The sequence below is a fragment of the Poecilia formosa genome, unplaced genomic scaffold (assembly GCF_000485575.1).
Source record: "Poecilia formosa unplaced genomic scaffold, Poecilia_formosa-5.1.2 Scaffold67, whole genome shotgun sequence".
Lineage (NCBI taxonomy): Eukaryota > Metazoa > Chordata > Actinopteri > Cyprinodontiformes > Poeciliidae > Poecilia > Poecilia formosa.
The window spans coordinates 1679082-1700405 of record NW_006800006.1 but is presented as its reverse complement, the minus strand read 5'-3'; the positions used below and the strand labels follow the sequence as shown (position 1 = coordinate 1700405).

General features: G+C 41.0%; 1 protein-coding gene across 2 annotated transcripts; it reads left to right on the top strand.

The window, feature by feature from the left end:
* Nucleotides 1–4967: 4967 nt before the first annotated feature.
* LOC103140025 (phosphatidylinositol 3-kinase regulatory subunit gamma-like) lies at nucleotides 4968–12676 on the top strand. Of its 2 annotated transcripts, none has more exons than XM_007554947.2 (10): nucleotides 4968–5370; nucleotides 7478–7586; nucleotides 7701–7799; nucleotides 7908–8088; nucleotides 8198–8314; nucleotides 8938–9080; nucleotides 9184–9360; nucleotides 9469–9543; nucleotides 9635–9805; nucleotides 10939–12676. In XM_007554947.2, the coding sequence occupies exons 1-10, from the start codon at nucleotides 5316–5318 to the stop codon at nucleotides 11213–11215; spliced, it is 1404 nt and encodes a 467-aa protein (XP_007555009.1). In that variant the 5' UTR covers nucleotides 4968–5315; the 3' UTR covers nucleotides 11216–12676. The 2 variants fall into 2 exon arrangements, with proteins under 2 accessions (XP_007555009.1, XP_007555010.1); XM_007554948.2 differs by having other exon boundaries at nucleotides 7908–8097.
* Nucleotides 12677–21324: the final 8648 nt, after the last annotated feature.

Here is a 21324-nt window from a genome sequence, read left to right as displayed (position 1 = left end):
ATGTGTGGCATAGTTCAGGCCTAGAAGCTGAAGGGGCGCATTCTGAGCTCAGCTGACAGAGGGGGGTGGCAGGGAGTGGGAGGCCGTGAAGAAGAAGACAGGAGGTGGGGGGGCTGGGTTGGGTTTCAGCCAAGTGACATGCCGTGACATGCCAGGACATGCTTTCAAGCTCAAGTATGAAGACATGGAAGGCCCAAGAACAACACTTGGACATCATATATTATCTATAAACAGACATGGACACATGCGAGGGCATTCACCCGACGCCACACAAAAACACCGGAAAATCATGGAGCTGCCGCTGTGAAGTTGTTCCTCCAACATCTAATGTTATAAGTTTTTTTTTAACATTTGCGTAGAGTTCTACATGAACCTGTTTTTCAATACATAGAGATTATATAAAGTAGGTTTTGGCCTCTTTGAGCCCCACAAAAATGAGTTAAAGCTGTTCATGTTTAGGCCACCAAAAAGCTGGTTGGAGAGACTAACCCAGAAACTGGATTTCTGGACAAATATAAATAAATTTAGGTTAAAACTGATTATTTTTAGAGTGCATGTAGTCTTTGTTGACCTGTGATGGCAATCTCCTGCCTGATGGAGCCACCAGCCTCCCTCACAGTGGAGTTCAACACACTCCACTCACATTAACATTATTTTATAGAATAATTTCACCATTTCCAGTTTTATCAAATGGAAGCGGTTCAGTAAAGTTCGACCTGGGTGTTGTTTGAGAAACGACACCCAGTCTTATCTCTTTACTAAAAAAAAAAACATCAGAGTTTTTGACACAGTTTTGTATTAAAACGAGAATAAATCTGAACACGGTCCACAGGTTTAGTCATAGCTTTTGGACTTGAAATTTATTTGGTTTTAGTGACAACTTAATCCAGAAATAGGTCAACTGAAACTTCCCACATATCAGTCGACAAAATTTATTGTAGATTTAGTTGATTAGAATACAAAGTCAATGTGGGAATGCATTTAGGAATCCTCTTAAATCTACACACTCAACAAAAAATGAAAAATTTCTTCTCTCTCCCCGAGTTGCAACAACCAAATGACATCACTTTTGCCTTGCAGCTTATTCTTGATGCATGTTCTGGGCCAAACCTTTTATTATTATTTTTTGTCTTGAGTGGTGTCAGAGAAATATGAAGGTGTGCTGCAGTAGGAGAGAGCTATAAAGACTTCCTAGCAGTTTTTGCAACTGAGTTCTTGTGCAGCACTAAATGTCTTGGCAAGGAAGAATGTTGTTCTTGTTCTCGCAGCCTTGGCTTAAACAACACATTTCTCTGCTCTTGCAGAATATGTATCAGCATTTATATAGAGGTGAAATATTTACTCTAGAATGAATTGGATATAGCGATGGTTTGCAATAAGTTTCAAACAACTTCGTATGAACAAAAAATATATATTAAAAAAATACATAGAAAACGTGCATTTTACATGCAAAAACACAGAAAATCTTACCAAGTATTTTTGGTAAGATTTTGCAAAACAAAATGTCTTATGTCTAGCAAATGTCAAAACATAAGGCCTTTTTCCCCACTTCCCAAGTTATGGTTAAAATGTGTGTTTTTTCCACTTGCATATTATTTCACCTATAGCTAGTAGTTTCTCATCAATATTAAGGAATCGGTGACTTAAACTAAACACATATACTGAAAACTTACTAGTTTTGTCTTATTTCAAGTGTACTAAGATATTTGCACTAGAAACGACCAAAAATAATTAATAGGACTGTGTTTTTCTGTGTAAACAAATTAAAGACAAATAATATTTGCATTAATCTGCAAAATACACACATTCTTCTTTAAATTAAAAAGTCTGAAGGGAATGCCAAAGCAGCATCCGTCTGAAATGCAGGTCCTGTTGACACGTAAACGCCAGGAAGGCAAAATGCTAAATGTTTTTTTTTTCCATATTGGCTTCCCGTTTACACCGCAACAGTGTTTTGGCCGGACGAAGACGCAAAAGTTTAACAACAAGACCCAGAAAGAAACTTTTTTAGAAATGCAATGCGAATCCATGCAAATGCAAACCACAAACATTTGGAAATGATGTCATCTTGTGCACCTGGGTTCAGTTTTCGCACAGAACAACGAACAACAATGGAGGACATCCATCTGTGTTCTGTCTGAGCTTCTTCACCTCGTCAGGTTATTTGGCGCGTGAAAGTAAAATCTTGTGGTTGCGGAACATTTATGGCATTGGAGAACACTTTAAATGGCTCTACTCAGTTACGAAAATACGACAATGGATCAGGAAATTTGCAAAGTTTCACCGCCTCCTACAGGCCTGGCATGCGCACTGCATTTAGAAAAACGTTGGGGATTTTCGACATGGAGATAAAAATGATACATTTTCAATAAGAAAATATGTGCATCCACACACATATTTTCGTGGCATCACAGAGAACGCTGCAGTGAGCATGCCGGGCCTGTCGGTGGTGCTGTAGCGCTGCCACAGAACGACGCTAGAACTATGCGCCATGTTGTTTTGTGGCAGTAAGACACAGGTGGGTTACGGAAAGAAATGGAGCCACAACATCATTGTTTAAAAAAAATAATAACAAAAGAACATGCATAAAACGTAAAACTGTCCTTTTGAATTTTGTCCTTTGTAGATAATCTAATCTTATTTCTGTGCGGACAGGGCCTTTGTCTGGGAATCAGCTCCATAAAAACTCCACAGACTGGAATGGTGGTAGCTATCAGCTACTTCTCCGGTTGACCACATGACCACAGCAAGGAAGCTGTGTCTCCATCCAAAACCCTGGAAAAACTCCCCAGTGGCTTGAGATTTAATGTTACTTTGAATTTATTCAGCTCAACCACTGAAGAAGAGAAGTGTCATTGCTTACTTTTCCATCTCATAATCACGTTTTTGAGAACAAACTTTTTTTTGTGAAAAAGTATGTCAAAAAAAAATCAAACACACAAAAAAAAACTTCAGCAGCATAATAAACAAGTATCCAACTTCTCCTCCAATAGCATAAAAATCCCTGTATTCAGGTTAAAGACATAACCACAATGATGCCATTTAGGCTATGAGCTGGTCGGACTCTGATGGGGCTAAAGAGAGAGAAGGATGGGCTCCATGCAACCGTGTCCCATAACTCTCTGGACTGGGGTCAAAAGGCATTTGGCCGTAAAAGCCCGGACAGCAACCGAGACAGACCCTCTGACCAAACAGGCCCCGTTCCACTCTCTCTCTGTGCAGCCTCTAATGTCAGCTGGGGGAAGAGGCCTCGGCTGTTTAATTTTACAGCACAGTGTCATTCTGTGTCGCGGGCAGAGCCGCACAATGCACGTATTCATCCGGCATGAACAGGACAGTAATGGACCATTTTTAGCACATGAAGCAAGAAAGCCCAAAATGTCTCATCACAAAATAATCGGTTCTTTCAGTCCCCAGCACTGACAGCGGTTATTATTTTTATTTTTTTAGCATTGTTATCACACCTGCTATGACTTCTTCAACCGGATGATCTCATAGCGTGCCACAGCTTATAGCAGTAATTAGGAGCGGTGACAGCCAAGATGCCATTTTTGCTGCAGAACGTGTTCGACGAGCTCAACAAGAATATAATACTCCATTGCCAACACGAGAGGTCTGTTGCTTCACAGACAAAAGGCCCAGTGCTGCATGGAAACCAAACAACCGAAGGCTAACGCTACAAAAAAACTGCCAGGTTGTTTCTTTAACACTTGGTTTACGCTGCGAGGGACAGGCGTTGGGTAGAGTCAAGAATGGGGCACCGAGACTCATCATTCCTACACAGAATGCCATAATAAACTACATACAATGATCAAACCAGAGTTCACTGAGTCTCTTCTACATAATGAATCAATAATAGATGATAAGATTATGCATTATAACAATGTTAGTGTGTCGTGCGTATCACAAGCTATAGCTAGCTCAGAGATCATCTGATGTGAATGTGAAACATAGCTAGCTAGCTAGCTAGCTAGCTATGTTTCACATTCACACTTTCACCTAAGAAACTGTTATTACCAAAATACATTTTTGTATGTCAATAAAAATCTTAGACATTATGAGAAGGCTATCTTTATTGTCACATAATTCATTTTTACCTGCAAGGTGGGACGGTTGTTAGCGCTGCTGCTTTTTCTTTGAGTATTGAGTATAAAATGATATGCTATAACAATGTTAATGTCAGTAGTTTGCAGTGTAGCAAGCTGTAGCTAGCTATCTTTAAGATTCACAGTTTCATATAAGAAACTAGCATTACCAAAATACTTTTTTTGAACAAATGTTTTAGACATTTTGATAACACATCTTTATTTATGCACCTTTCAATAGCACTCATTCCTATCGGCTAGATATGCAAACAAGTGGTAGGCACTTGTTTGCATATCTAGCAAACAAGTGCTAGATATGCACTTGTTTAAGCAATTGACAACCTTTTTTGTCTGCCTTATGTTGCCCCCAGGCAACGACGCCCTTGGCAGAACGCCATATTGCCCAAAAAAGACTCCCTCCTCTTCCCCCCCAAAAAAGACCAGTGGCAGTTACAATTGTGATGAAATTTTAATTGCAATCTGCTTCGTGAGCTGTGAAACACCCCATGTTCTGGATGTGTGAGACAGAAACTGTTTTCGTTTGACGATTTTCAAGCAGTTTTACCTTTTCCATTCATGCTCTGCAAGGATTTTTTTTCAGCTGTTTCAGCCATGCTGAGGGGAGCTGAATGAAACGGTCTGGGTGGTACCATTATGATTTAGGGGACACTCGTGTTACAAAGTCCGAACATACGCGGCTCCATCGTACAAGAAGACATCGGGATTGTTGTCTGGTGTTTCTGTTTGATGAGTATGTCATTTAATTCGGTGTAGGTGTGATTTAAGCGGCAGAGGTCGGTACTGACACGCCACCTTTCTTACCCCCTCCCTTTGTCGGGTTGGTCTGCGCCAAGATGATGTCTGAGCAGCCCTTTAAAGCCGCTGCACTTCCGAGATGAACCGAAGAGGAGCTGCGCCACTCAGTGAGGAGGACAGACAGCCAGACAATCTCTTCTAAAGAAAGAAAGAGAGAGAGAGGGAGAAAAAAAGCTGAATCTTTTAGCCTCTTGACAGGCTATGCTGACACAACACATCTGGAATCTGGGATGTTTTCCAACTTGGAATCAAAGGAGATTTCTTTTCGTCTCGATCTATGCGGGACGCTGCGTCTGCAACGAAGCAGCACCCTAAATTAGATCTTCCATCAAAAAAAAAGTTGTTGTCTTTATTCTTTTTGAAAGCAAGCGTAAAGAAAACAAGTGCAACCGGGACTACTGCCGTAAAACAGGAATGGTTTATCCTCCCGAAGGTTTATTCTATATCGAAATGGATCAAGCACCACCAGGTAAGTCAGGGTTAAACTACAGGCAGCCATTGTCTTGGCTGCGCTGCGGCTTCCCTAAAAAAAAAAAAGCCATCCCTCTCTTCCCGTCCTTCTCCTTTTCTCGAAGCATCGTCTTCTGTCATATCTGTAATAGAGATGATTAAATGCTGCACATGCAGGCGGGTTTAATGACCGTCTCCCGGGTGCCGCTGCGCTCCCCCAGCGGCGTTGCCCGGGCATGCATAGCGCAATTCACTTGGCAATTACGTAATACCCTCTTCGGAGGATCGGGTGCAGGGAGCGAGCTCGCGAGCTTGCTCTCCTTTTCTTTTGTCTCGGCGCGCGCTCGCCGGGCTCGCGGTGACGGAGTCGATTCAGGAGGCTGCGGTCGGCTTTGCTTCGGCATTAGCCAGAAAAAGAAAACAAAAGGAAGGGGGAAAACTAAATAAATGTGAGGAAAAGAAGTGGACTCAGGGTGCGTTAATGAGCGACTCCATGAAACGAGTGCTTTGTCCTCCTCCGCAGCCAGCCGTGCTTAATTTGTCCGCCTGCTCCCCTGAAAGTAGGCTACAGGCGAGAAGCGCAGACTGATAGGTCTCGTGACGAACAGGTCCGCTTTGTGGTTTTATTATTTGTTTTTAACCATATGACTATTAATGCGTCATTGCACTTTTATGACAGTGACAATGGCTGAGATTAAAAGTTAAATATTGTAGGCCATTACAAACATTACAAATCCACGTTTGTTGAAATTGTCCAAAGGCTCGCATCATTTTTAGACGCAGTTAATGAGGCGGCTTTTGATGTGCGCGACATGTCTCACCACCCAGGGTGGTGTGGACCCAGGGGGCGGCAGAAGAACACAAGATCAACAAAAAGAAATAGATAATAATGATGTGTTTTTTTTTGTTTTTTTTTTTGGGGTATGTTTTATTTGTGCCTTCCTGTTCAGTGAAATGCACATAGAAAATTCAACATTCCAAGTCACGCCAGTTCAAATTCGGTGCAAAGTCAAAGTTGGAACAGATAGATTTGTAAAACTTGTGGATAAAATAAATAAATAAATTCTTGAATTTCATATGCACATGCTATCCAACACTAACCCAATCATTACTTTTTCCAGTTCATCATTTTGACATTATATATATTTATATTTTAATTTTACTGATTATGTATGTAAAGGCGCCTACATATATGTGTGTGGAGGAAGGGGCATAGGTTGGGACTTGAGGAAAACTACCAGGGAAGGAAAAAAAAAAAGCTTAGTATGGGTCATACTTAATACTTAATTATGAGACATTGCATTGCCCTCTCTGATCCATTAGCAGGGATGTTGATTTTGGCAGTCGGGGGCTTAGCGTTCTGGCAAGGGATCAGAAAAGAGACAAAGACGGACGAGGTGGTTGCGCAGAAGAAAATTTTTCAGACTTCCAGAGTCTCACCGCATTCGTGCCTCCTGCACCTGCCTTTTGCTTATTTTAAGGTCAGAAAAAGAGGTGAGCGGATGCTGCGCGACCGCCACATTTTCTCCCCCCCGACCGCCTCATGAAAGGCACTTTTGTCCAGCCGTGAAATATACCGCCCTTCAACTCCTCTTGATGCGGTTCGCCCTACTTTTTATACGTGTAATGTGTTTATTTTAAAGAAATGCTGACTCTTAGAATTTTTTTCCCTCTCTCTCTCTTATATACCTTGAAAATGTACACTATGTAAACTTAATGGATAGGAGGGCTAGTCTGAATTATAATCCAGAGGTTTTCCACACCTGTCGGGACAGCTGAAGTCAGCTTCCAAGAAGCAAAATTAAAGGAGAAAAAAAAAGCTGTTTTAGTCTAGTAATAATTACTGTTCCCACGTTTTGTGCAATTAAAAATTCCCGGTTTATCACCACCACTTCTGAAGAGATAATGACCCCCACTCAGAGTCTTCCTAATGATTTGGCCTCCTGACATCTGTTGGAAACATGCCTGGGCTTGCCCTCAGATCCTAACCAGTTTCATCATCTGAGGGTGTTTTAAAGAAGTGGGTGTGTGTGGTGGTGTGAACCGGAGGACTTAATCTGATGGTAATTCCTTTCACCATACATATAAAATGTAACTTTTTTTCGTGTGTGTGTGTGTGTGTGTAGCTCTTCCTCCCCGGTCCACAAAGCCAGCGATGAACAACAACAACAGCTGCCTTTCTCCACCCGTATGTTCGCTTCAGGACGCCGAATGGTACTGGGGAAATATAACAAGGTAATGCAACTTTTTCGGGATGAAAAATGTATTATTATTTTTTATTTATTTATCCAGATTTACTAAATCTGGTTTGTTGGAAAGTAAGACCTATGTCTTCTGATTTATCCACAGGGACGAGGTGAACGAGAAGCTTCGCGACACACCTGACGGCTCCTTCCTGGTGCGGGACGCGTCCACGAAGCTGCAAGGAGATTTTACTTTGACTTTACGGTATGTTAAAGAAAGGGGAGGAAAAGATGGAGAGAAATCTGTCCAATCTGACCGTGACTCTCCAATCTAACTCTCTGCCTTCCAAATTTTTTTTTTCCACCATCGCAGGAAAGACGGACACAACAAGCTAATCAAAATCTACCACCGTGACGGGAAGTACGGCTTCTCGGACCCCTTCACATTCACGTCGGTGGTGGAGCTCATCTGGTATTACCAGCACCACTCGCTGGTGGAGTACAACGCCATGCTGGACCTGATGCTCATGCATCCCGTTTCCCGTTTCCAACAGGTCAGCAAGGTCTGCCACCGTTAATACGTCCTACCATACAGACGTTTAAAAAAAACTGAAGTGAGTGTAAGTTGTACGTCTTTTGATTGGCTGTCGTTTTGGACTTCAGGTGAAAGAAGACAGCGTTGACGTTGCTGGCAGAAAGCTCAAAGAGGTCCACAATCAGTACCAAGAGAAGTCGAAAGAGTTCGACCGTCTTTATGAAGCCTTCACCAAAACCTCGCAGGTAACAGGCTGGTTTTTAGGAGTCGGCATCTTTCGTTAGGACGACAGTGTTAGGGCCATGCAAAGAGCAAACGGAGAATTTAAAAATAACATTACTAGGATAAAGTCATGACATTATGAGAATAAAGTCAGTATTGCGAGAATAGTCAATAGTTTGAGAATAAAGTCATACAAGAATAAAGATGAATTAAGTCGTTTTCCAAGAATAAAGTCATGCGAGGATAAAGTCAAGATAAAATTTGAATAAAATAATATTTAGAGAATAAAGCCAATGCTACAAGAAAAACGTCGTACAGGAACCAAGTTGAAATGATACAAGAATAAAGTTGAAATACTTTGAGAGTAAACTCATAAAACTACCAGAATAAAGTCATAATATTACAAGAACAAAGACAGTATTACGAGAGAAAAGTCATAAAAGAATAAAGTTATAGTAGCCTATTACAAAAATGAAGTAATAAAATTCTAAAAATATTTTATTCTCATTGTATTTCGACTCTGTTCTCGTATTATTTTTGACTTTATTCTGGTAATTTTTTTTTCCTAATGTGGCTCTAATACTCTGCGGTACATTACAAATGTTTTTTTTTTTTAATCTCATAAATCTTTCTTCCTGTCTTTCAGGAGATCCAGATGAAGCGCACGGCAATAGAGGCCTTCAACGAGGCGATGCTGATCTTCGAGGAGCAGTGTCGCGAGCAGGAGCGATACGGAGAGGAGTTCGAGAGGAACAGTCTATCGGAGGGAGCCGACAATGATTTGGAGAGGTACTTAAAACATGATGCGGCTTTAAAAAAAAAATGTAAATGCTGCTCCCTCATATTCATCTTAGTTGGATCCGTGACATTTGCTTCCTTCCTCCCTTCGTAGCTTTCTGATCAATTACGAAAAGCTGAAGTGCCGACTTGGAGAGATTTACGACAGCAAGCTGCACCTGGAGGAGGACTTGAGGACGCAGGTGGAGGACTACAGAGAGACGGACAGGAAGATCAGCAACTTGCGGCCTGACCTCATCCAGCTTCGCAACATCCGAGACCTGTATCTCAAGTGAGTACTTTGTCCCTGGCTACCCATGGAAGCCCTTAAGACAAACCAGTTTGAGTTTTGTTGACGTTGTAGATTTAATTGGGGAAAAAAAATCCTATGTTCTTCCAGCTGGCTTAATCACAAAGGAGTACGGCAGAAACGCATAAACGACTGGCTTGGGATACACAACGACAGCCTCGATGAGTAAGTTTCAACAAATGCTCTTACAGCCAGAAAGTTGTGCTTCACTTTTAGACATATATATTTATATATAGTACGATTCTTGGTCTTCCAGCACATACGTATTGAAGGGAGATGAGAAGAACCTACCACATCAAGACGAGGCGAGTTGGTTCGTCGGGGAACTGAGTCGAACGCAGGCGGAGGAGATGCTTCAAGGCAAAGTTTCCGGAACGTTCCTGATCCGGGAGAGCAGCAAGCAGGGATGCTACGCCTGCTCTGTTGTGTGAGTATTCAGCAGCTGTGGCTACTTTTGATAAGATCCTCACTATGGGTGGATTTAATGCCATGAGAAATCACAATGCTAAGACCCCTTAGTAGTTCTTGTGAAAATGTAGTCTGTCTAATAAGGGACTTTCCAGTTGTTGTTAGCAGGTGCTGTTAGCATGGACCTTTGTCTGGTAAAGTCTAAGCTGTAAATGAACTCAGGTAAACAGATGTCCACGTTAAGATTGGCATCCTGTTCATTCAGTTGAAACTAATTTTGAAGTAAGGAAGTTGTCGTTTAGCTGTGTTTTTGTATTGACAGAGTCGGCTAGCAGAGTGCTAGCTGGGCTTGGCGACAACACTTAGCTACAAAAGGTGTTGATGAAACCTGCACCGTTCACCAGTTAGTCGTGTGGAAGCATTCTGGGTATTCTGTTGAAAAGTCAGACTGACAAAATTTCAATGATTTCTAAGAACTAGCTAACAGCTAGCAACCACAAAAATTTGCAGCTGCTACCAAGCTATTGCAGCTAATCTAAAGGCCTGTCAGGCTTTTTTTAAATTATTTTTTTAGGCTCAGTTCAAAAAACCTGGTCTGACACTTAAACACTCATGTAAGAACGCATTTAATTTGACTTGTGAACACAGAGAAAATGGCATTGCTCAGAGGTCTTTTATTTATAAGCTCCACCCTGAACACATAACACTGCAAAAACACAACATTTTTGGTGTAGTTTCCAGTACAAATATCTCAGTACACTTGAAATAAGAAAACTAACTTGCATTAACTTTTTAGTAAAAAAAAAAAAAAAAAAAACAGGAGCTTGTTTTAAACTAATAATTTATTATCAAAAAAGTACTAGCTACACAGGCAGATTATTTCACTAAGACATTTTTTCCTTTGTGTAGGTGAAATCTGCCAATGGAACTTGTACTATTTTGTCAATATTACGGAATTATTTACTTTAAACAATCTTGCTGAAAAGTTATGTGTAGGTTAGTTTCGTCTTCTTTTTTTTTTTCAAAGTGTAATGATATGTTTGCACAAGAAACTAGACCCAAAGCACTTTATATGCATTGTATAACCACACCTGTAGAAATCAGCCATGTTCCAGACGGCTGTTGCTCAGTGACGCTTTCTGTTTTCCGCAGCGTGAACGAAGAGGTGAAGCACTGCATGATCTACAGTACTTCCCACGGCTACGGCTTTGCCGAGCCCTACGACGCCCACTGCTCGCTCAAAGACCTCGTCCTGCACTACCACCTCCACTCCCTAGCGCAGCACAACGACGCCCTGGACGTCCGGCTGCTGCACCCCGTGCACGCCAAAGCGGCGGACCCTGCTTCCCAGCACTCCGACGAACACAAACTGTTACAGACTCCAAAACACATGCCACCGGGACTCCCGCCCGCAGCCCCGGAGATGTGATCGAGCGGCAAGAGACTTTCCGTCGCGTACCCTGTGAGAAGGACTGCGTTATAAAACGGTGCATCGTGTAGAAGATTTGCACTACCGGTGATTCCATCAGCTTTCGCCAGTGGGATCTTGCAGATTTGAAGTGGGACCGGAACTTGAATGTCAACTTGACTGTTTCAAACTGATTTTCTACTTCAGCGTTTCAGCGCCGTTTGTTCAAAGGCCCTCCCCGGGGCCACCCTTTCTGTCGGGTTGTGGGGCTGTGGGGAGGGGGAAATCCTCGACCAAGAGTTCGTCCACTGGCGTCGGGGGCGCTGTGCCCTCCCAGTTGCTGGAAATGTCCATTTCCGACATTGGAAATCGATTCAGCACTTCAGATTTAACCAATATCCCAGATGTATTGGGGTTGCGACTATAAAGTGCATTTGTGAGGGGGGACAAAAAAAAAAGACACGAGGTCGGTATCAGTTAGGTGGGTTAAAATAAAATGCCACATGTGAATATGTTAAAAAGAAAAAAAAAAGAAGTCATGGTGCATCTTAACTACTTGCCCCCCCCCTTTTTTATATAAAACTATTCATATACAATGGATAATTATGTAGCATTAACATACTGTAGAAAACCATTGTAAAGGCATACTCAATGTTATTACCCATTGACCAAAGCACTTAATAGTGAGCAAAAAACGACATCCCTGTTTTAGTGTGTGGTAACTGCATTTTGGCAAGGGTAGGGCGCCGTATGTACACCTGCTGACGTGCTGATCGAAACATAATCTGAAGTACTGTATGTTATATTCTGTTACTCAAAGAAGTATAAGCTTTTTGTATTCTATATATATTTTTTCTATAAACACGCCACAAGATGAAAGCTTGAAGAAAGTGCAATCCAACAGTATTTCTATTGTTGCAATGTGTGACGAGAATGACGGAGGTGGCTGACGGTGTCGCTAGTTGGCAAGAGGTTGACATTTGCCACAAAAAAAAAAAAAAAAAAAAATGCACTCTACCCCCCTGACCCCTGGTGGTTTTTGTTTTATTTTATTTTTTAAATTTTGTTTATTTTTTTTCGGGATTGCGCGGCCTCCGATGTTTGTGTGAACTGCCAGAGGTCCGGAAGTATCCTGCCTCCATTACTTGAATTGTGGCGTTGCTCTAGCTATGAATGTTCCTTTATTTTTTTTGTTTTCTTAACACGCAGCCTACATAGCTTAAGAGGAAAGGAATCCATGTTAAACTCGGCACATTTTTATTGTTTTTGTTGGGTTTTTTTCCAAGGTAAAGGACAACTTTGTATAGAGATGCCATAACATGTGTTGCTCATGTTGGTTGGTGGGGAGGAGGTTGATGACGGATCCTCTTGAGAAATTATGGAGGACTGAGGAAACATCCTCGAGGAAAAAGCTAAGCAATGTGAGATCCTGGCCTTTATCTTGCTGAGAGACAATAAACTGAAAAAAGTTTTGTCAACTTACGGAGTCGTCTCTGTTTTCTTTCAGAGTCGTTGCGCGCTTTGTGATTAAAATTGACATTGCAGAAAGAGCTTCAGCGCTCTACGCCAGATGTGTTCAAATGTCAGCCCGTTGAACAACAGTACAAATTTTGACAATTATTTTTTGTCAAAAAAATTCATTGACTTTTTTGTTTTGTTAATGAATGAAATTTGTGATTTTTTTTTATGGACTAATTTTACTGAATGTTCTTGTTGCTAGGTGAAGACTAGCAAACCCTTTTATGGACTTACAGTGGTTAGTTCTTTTAAATTAAATATTCCATGTTTTATCTTTCACTGAGCAGTAACTCACAATAAAAATATTATTTCTATGTTATGGCCCCTCACAATTTTGCAAAATGTTTGGACACCACTGCATTACATTGCAGGAATTTACATAAGTCAGAGGGGGAAATTATGAGGAACCTATAAGAGTGCTTTAATTTGTCACATGACTGTTTGTGGACATTTACTCAAATCCCCTTTTGGGGGATTACATTTTTGATAGCTTAGTGCAATTTTATGGCAACAGTGAATCATTATGGAGTCATGTTATTTCAGAAGTACATTAAGGGTTATATATAATACACCGTGTTCCATTCATCATGATTTCCCTTTGATCAGTTAAAGATACATTTCATGTTGGCTGTGATAAAGTAGACGTCAGGCTCTTAGGTTTTTATGCGCTGAAGAGGACAAATGTAGAAATCACACTCCATGTTCAGTATCAGGATGAGGATAAAGAGGGTGAAATGCAGTAAAAGGTGCTGTAATAGCCCGAAATTCACTGTAACCAACATTTAATGTCTCTTTGTTAAGCTGTAAATATCTACACTAAATTATGAAGAATAGCTCTACAAGAGACAGTGTTCTTGTTTTCACAGCAGAACGATGTTGCCTTCAGGAAACATTCTGACAAGAACATGCTTCTATGTTTGAATTTTTTTTTTTTTTTTTTACAAAAAAAGCTAATTGTTTTCAGTTGTGCATTATGTTACAATGTTACCTGCTTTAACAAACCCCACAAAAACTTTTCAAAAGATCTATAATGTCTTTAGACTATGCCCTATTAGTCTATTTTAAAACACAAAAGCACTCAAGACATTTTAATAATGCATACCGTAGATGGTTAACACATTGTCTAAAGTTTGCCGTTTCTCTTTCAGACATCCACTGAAGTCTGAAAACCCTTTTTTCTCGCCCACAAGAGTTCAGAAGGCTTTGGGGGCAGCGGAGGACACTCTGTGGACAGATGTGTGGGTTTTGGGGGGGGGAAGAAAGAGAGGAAGTGATGAAGACAATGACAGGATGTGTGCGAGGTCTCTGTACTCTAGGTGCCATTAAGTCACCGGAAAAATATGTATACCCAGCTAGCTGTGCGAGGAATGCCATATCTTGAAAAATAACTTTCACTTAAACGCTTCGCTGAAAGGAATGCAGGAATGTCATTTTCCACATTGCCAGCTTTAGAACATCCCGGGCTTCCGTCCCACGTTGTGTATTCAGCAGTCGGCCCCATTGTTACCTGATAACAGTTAAACTGTTCCGAGTTTACAGACCGGGCCTCTGCGTCTCAGAAGAGGCCCGGTCTGTAACCCATTGCAGAGATTGCTGTCGATGACCCTAGATGACACTACTACAGGTCCTGAGTGACCTCAACAACAGGTGGCCTCTTTCAAGCATCACATGAGGTCTGCATTCGGTGAGGATTAATGAGGCACAGTTCCAGGGCACGGATTACTCCTCGTTACCTGTGTCAGCTTGGAAGGCTCTGTTGGGATTGACCATATGCACCGAAGATAGATGGACAGGACAAAATGTACCAAAGGTGAGTCATCCTCGGGCTGCGTGAGAGTCCAAACTGACAAATAGGGAGTGGGTGGAGGGACAGGAAAGAGGAGGGACAGGAAAAAATATGTTCGGGGAATAGATTTCACACGTATTTGCCGAAGTCAACTTGCTTAATAAAAAGCCAGGCGTATTTTAGTGGGAGGCTGGTATTTTCTAGGGTTGAGTTTTGTAGCTGTTTGGGCTAGCTTCTAGCATCTACTGCTACATGTGCTAGAAGAAAAAGGTCCACATTTGCAGGGTGTAAATTTTACACCAGACAAGTGTGGATCAGGAAAACTGTAGTGGAAAACTGTAAGCTCTTTAAACTGCTCACCAGAGCTGTCCAGTACTGCATACTTTTGCACTGATCCAGTACTAAGTAAATACAGGGCCCGTGTCCCCAACACCATTACTGATACAAGTACTTTTTATTCAAGTTTTAGTCAAGTTATCCTTTGAATGGTTTTGTTCAAACCTACGACAGAATATGGACAAAGTTTATCGACATCCAAAATTTTTTTTTATAATATACTGACATGATTTGTGTGCATTTTTCCTGAACAAACAACTGGGTTTCCCACTATCGCCCCTACCACCTGGTTTAGCAGGTTTTCTGGAGGAAACCCAGCACAAAGTGCAAAAACTTATCATTTGAGACCAAATCCAAACCAATTTCATTTTTCTGATAGGTTTGAGAAACTACAGCACAAAAATTTAAAACAAATTCAGGAGGCAATCTAAAACTAAACCATTGATCTTACCACAGTAATATCCGATACTAATACTGACTTGATATTGATACATTGATAGATGTGCAGAGCTGGTGGAGACATACCCCAAGGACTTGCAGTCATACATCCCAGAGCAAGGCATGACTCTGGGGGGTCTGAATACAAATGGATACCTCACTTTTCAGACTTTTATTTGTAAAAAACATGGTAACCAGTGTAGACAGAATCGGCCCTTGGCAGATAGAGGCTTGTCATCTACCATTTTACTAGATATAGAAGAAAACTGATGTGGTTGTTGCGTAACAGCTCTGCTAAACAAACGACTCTTGATGATGTGGTTTGCAGCACCATTCTGCTGTACCGAGCTCGACCCAAAGTTGACTCTGGAATTTATCCTGGCTTCAGTAATGGAAATAAGGGGATCGAAACAACACACCCCCCACGTCACAGAGCCCTCCAAAATAAACACGCCGTTGAATCAACTAGCATTTGTTGTAATTATGGTAGGGATTCTTCCTCTGTGGTCCCCAATAGTTGGCGAACTGATCTCTTAAAGGCCTGCAGTTAGATTAAATATTGTTCTACCAACATTTCAAACAAGACTGGTGTATCATTTTTGTTTGGAAGGGAAGCCAGGGGGAGGGTTAGTGGAAAAAGAAAATAAACCATATGCAAATGTTTGGGAGCAGAGATTTTAACTATCAGAACACTTTTGCCAAGGTCTGAGTTAATTTATATTTGCTCTTTATAGGGTTATAAAACGATCTAAATCTGACCTCAAATTGAGCTAAACACACATTAGATTCCACAGTCATTATTTAGGAAAAAAAAATCTGAAGCCAAAAAGAAACTATGTGTGAACAACTAATTACATCCTTTCTGCCTTAACAGCAGAAGCTAAATATCGCTAATCAATTGATCATTAGAAACTGAGACGGTATCCAAGGGGGTTTGGCAGTGTGAAGGTCAGGACTCATACTGGTGTTATGTTCAGCATAAGAATTTTTTTTTCTTTCTGAAACAGGAAAGTTTGTCACCGTTTGTGCCCTTCGTCTACATGGAAACAGTGTTTTAGGAGATTCTACGCGTTTGGGATTTCTTCAAACAGGCTCCACATTGAAAACTTTACCCTGGTGTATTCATGTAGACAGTGAAAACGCCTCTTTTGCGAAAACCAGACGTATTAGCTTTAACTTGACCTATGACCTGAAATGCGTCATAAGCATCGTAATGAGAGATTGCATGTTTGTAGATTCCCTGATTGATTAACTTCACAAAAATATCTGTACGCTGTTCTATTTGACGGAAAAGAGAAGGCTGACGAGTGACATATTTCATGTTTGCATTTTTGTTTTGTTGTTGTATTTACTACTAACTTTGTGTGGAGTCTCTTTACTAATGTCCTATACTTTATGTTTAGTGACTATACAGGTGTAGGGAGAAAAAAAAAAGCGTTTTGGACAGTTCTCTGTGTTTTGGTGTGGATAAAAACATTTCTGGAAACGACCGTTATTGTTTTTGAAACTGGAAACTGTTTCCTTGTGGACATGGTCTGAAAGGGAGGGAAGGTATAAGCAAATAACCTCAGAGAAGCAATTGTTGCTACCTATCAATCCGAGAATGACTAAAGTATTTCAAGGTATGGATGGCCCAGCAATTTCACCCAGAGGTTGTACCGTGCAATACCCAAACAAACTTGGGTGTTTTCACGCCAGTATATTGGGTTTGATTGGGGACCAAACTTGCAACATTTGTTACATTTTCAACTGGTGCGGTTCACTTTCACGCTGCAGTATTTCAAACTAACCTGAAAACCTGTTCCTTCACCTCACCTGTGGTGGGACTGCATCAAGGACCACTGAAGGAAATGACACAAAAATCAATAAAGAAGATACTGAGCGCAACTTCCTTCTTTAAGAAATGTAAACAAAAATCGAAGTGGAATCATATTTTAGAGGTCATAAGATTTCACGTTTGTCGTTGGTAAAAAAAACAAAAAAAAACATGAGGCATTTCTCCTGCTAGCGCTAGAGTCGTGAGTTTGTTTTGGTTCTATTTACCCAGAATGCCCTGTGCAACAGTTCGCTTCTTGCTTTTAGAGCGTCCACTTGTCCACTTGGCGTTCACTATGCATTTGAAGTGTTCACTTAAACTGAACTTAGGTTTTTAGGCGGACCAGAGTTCGCTTTTTTTGGAGTTCCATTGCACATTCACACCTCTCAAAACGAACCGGACTTTCTAGATAAACGAACCAGAGTTTGCCTGAAGCGAACTATGACTGGTGTGAAGGGACCCGGAAAAAAAATATCCAAGAGGTCTTGTTGGTAAGTTCATTGTCAATGTTCGTAATACTGGTATTAGAAAAGCACAGAATAAATATGGTTTGTTTGCAAGGGTTGCCTGGGGGTGGGGGGAGATTGCTGCTAAACTACTACTAAAGTTGGAACAAAAATGACTTCTAGAAAAGTCTCTTAATTCCACCCTCTGTGTCTGAATTCATTATAAAAGGTCTTGTATTAGTCATTCATTCAGTTCTCTCCTTTAACCCTTTTCTCCCTCCCAGCCCGCACGGCCCCCCGTCAGCGAGCTTCCTCCTTTAAAATCCTCACATTTTTGCCTCACAGCTCTCGATTTAAATTGGTTCTGACTGACAAAGAACGGGGGGTAGCAGGACGAATTACCTTTGGAGTCACGCCTATAACACAAACACACACGACCAACTGTCTCGCAGGCTTTTAGAAAAATAGCTTTTCGTTTTCAGTTCGGAGGAGCCAATCGAGCTTCTCCTCTCCTCTGTCTCTGTCCGACTCCACACTTTCACGCTCCGGGATCAACCAATGGGAGTCAGAGAACGCGCTGCCCCCTCGGCCAATCAGCAAGCAGTTGCTATGTTGAAGGCAGAATCGATAAGGATTTTTTTTTCCCCCCTCTTTTTTTTACAGCCTCACGTTATACCGGGCTTATAGGCTGAGGGCAGGAGATCCTGTTGCTTGCCAACCACCATGTAGGGTGCAGACTAGACCCATTAAACACTGCAGCAGAGCCACAGCTCTTTTGTATCACCACAAATAAAACTTTTCTGCTGGCTGTGTGTAATAGTTTAAGCTGTTCGTGGAAAAAAAAAGTTAGGAGGGATATTAGATTCCAGTTTGTTTGTGCTTACAACAGTGCTTACAAGAGTTGAAATTTTGACCGAATGTGAAATAACCCTCATTCATCAGCTGCAAAAAAAAGATAATTTAAATGAAACTATATATGAGTGCCTAATGTCAATATCCTAAAGTCATCTGTATTTGTACACATTTTCAGCAACACTTTATATCATAAAAACATCATACAGTCGACAATTACTGTCGTCAAGTTCTGTTAAACATTACGTTTTACATTACAGCACCTTGTGAAAGTATTTACACCCTTTCAGCTTCACTTTTTAATTAACAACTGTGTATACTTTAAAGTATTTTATTGACGGGGAACGCCAAGTAAAGCGTAACTGTAAAAAGTGGATGGAAAATAATTCAATTTTCTAAAATACTTTACAAATAGGTGTGGCATGCATGTGTATTCATCCTGTTAACATAAATAAAACCCAGTGTACCAACTGTCTTCAGAGATCATCTAAGTAAATAAAGTACACTTACTGTGTAATTTTAATAGGTGTAAATCAAGCTATCAAAGACCAAACTACATCGGGAAGGACACTGGAGTGTCCTTCCCGATGTAGTTTGGTAGCACAGCCACTAAGACATCGTCATCCACCGTGACACACCCTGGCCATTGTCTTCCTACCCAATTCCACTAGATTCACATCTCCATTCAGTTATCCGTCTGCATTTTCTCCCATTGACTTGAATCCCCTTTGGTGGAATTTCAACCGGGCCAATCAGTGAACAGAAGGAGAAGGAGAAGTTGTAACCCTCACATTGATTTTCTGCGTCATTTTAGAATTGTAATCAGCCTGTTGTTTTAGCAATGACAGTGGAGAAAGTGAACAAAGTTGTTCACTCCATCTTAGCCACGCTTCCAAATATTGAGCTAACTTTAATAGCCATGTTATTCAGCTCGATACTTCTGCCTTCGCAGTCGAGGATGGTTGTTTTCAGCGCAGGCAATTTCCGTTAAGCTACACATGGTCGAACTGACATCATGGTTAAACATTAACGATTGGGTAAAATTTAAAACCTCAACACAGTTCACGTCTTGAGCAAGTAATTGTTTCTCAATAGACCGTCTGTACGAATCGAAGAGTAGAACAAGGGGGTTGGTTTTTACAAATCTGACCTTCATGGAAAATTAGGAAGAAGAAAGCTATTGCTGAACAAAAGGCATGGCAAGTTTGCAGTTTGCCACAAGCCATTTAGACTATAAAGGAAACGTGGATGAAGGTACTTTAGTCAGATGAGTGAAATTCATAGTCTGCATATAAAATGTGTTGAAAAACTGAATCCACTATGAAACATGAGTGGAAAAAATGGTAGATGGGGCTAAATACACGGCAACCCTATAGATGAACACGATTGAGAATCTGGCTAGATTTGGAAAACTGATGTTTAAAGATACTGTCCATCCAATCTGACAGAGCTTGAAGTATTTAAAATTAAGACATACTGACGTTTGTGGTGAGAAAAGATGAAAAGTTCAAAAAAGATTAATTAAATCAAGTACATTCACTGGCATTTCATCGTATTCTCTCGGTTACTTCAGAGGACAAGGAAATAGGCCACATTGATTTCACTGACTTTGATTTCAGTAACAAGCTCACATCTGTCTGAGATGGCATAATGCCGTCCGTTGTCAAACCATAAAGAGAAACGTCAATCCAGATCTAGCACAACCCAACCAGATTTGCAGGCGCCAGCTTACAGGCAGGGACAGGAGGCCGATCCCACACTTTCAGAAACCACGGAGACCAGGACATCACCAGCTACGGCTTGCATGATTCCCTCCTAATTCAGTAAAAAAAAACACAAAAAAAAACACTGTGTCCTATTTCTCAAGAAGGGACAGCAAGGAGTAAGAGGATGAGGAGAAGGAGGGGTTCTAAGCAATGACTTCAACAGAGCATCTCACCGTCCCTCAAGCTCTGAGGACAATCTCATTGTGGGAATTCAGCTTTTAGATAGATTAAAAAAGACCCAGCGGGCACGTGGCCGGGAAACTAATGTTTCCAGCGCCAGTGCGGGAGAGCAAGTCGCAACTTTCGAAGCACAAACACCTCAACCGCTTGCTTGCTGGTGTGTGCCGGTGAAAGAGTCCGTCAAAAACGAGGATGGGTTCAGGATTTTACATGTCGAGGGCCAGAAGACTGTTCTGACAACAGAATATTTACACCGATGCTGGGTTTTGCACAAATTCTCTCTCTTAGTGGTTTAATCTGACGTGGACAGATTTCACTTCCGCCTATCCGAATTCTCTCTCAGGCAGTTTTATCTTATAGACACTATCCGGTCGTTCCTGTAAAACTCACTTTAGATTGTCATCTGTGGAACATCTGATTGAAACGTAAAGTAGTTAAAAGAATGTAATGATGTGCATTTGCATACATAAGATGTTTAATTTCATATTCAAACATACACTTATTAGAATTGGCACTTCTTTTTTTCTTCAGGGCACTTCAAAAAATATTTTGTATGCTTTGAAATCCTATAGTCAATATGGAAATACCTATTGCTGTGTTTTATTATCCGTGTAGCTACATTTGTTGGTGGAAAAACGAGCAATCCTTTGAATAGTACCTATAAATATATATATTTCCCTCTCTGGTTGAAATAGCCAGCTAAACGGAAAGCAATGTGATGGAAAGCTCAAGTATACCCTGTACTAAAAAGAAAAAAAAAAAAAAAAAAAATGAGAGACCAGTAATTGTGGTAGCTGATTTCCATAAGATGACCCTGACGCTGTTTACTTTGTCTCCCATTGAATGAGAAGTTCTGGGAGCGAGACGAGCGATCACCACAACGGAGAGACTTAATGACCGGTGATAATATTATTATGTGTCTGACCATAAAAAAAAAAGCTCTGCAGTGAAAGAACACACACACACACACACACACACACACACACACACAC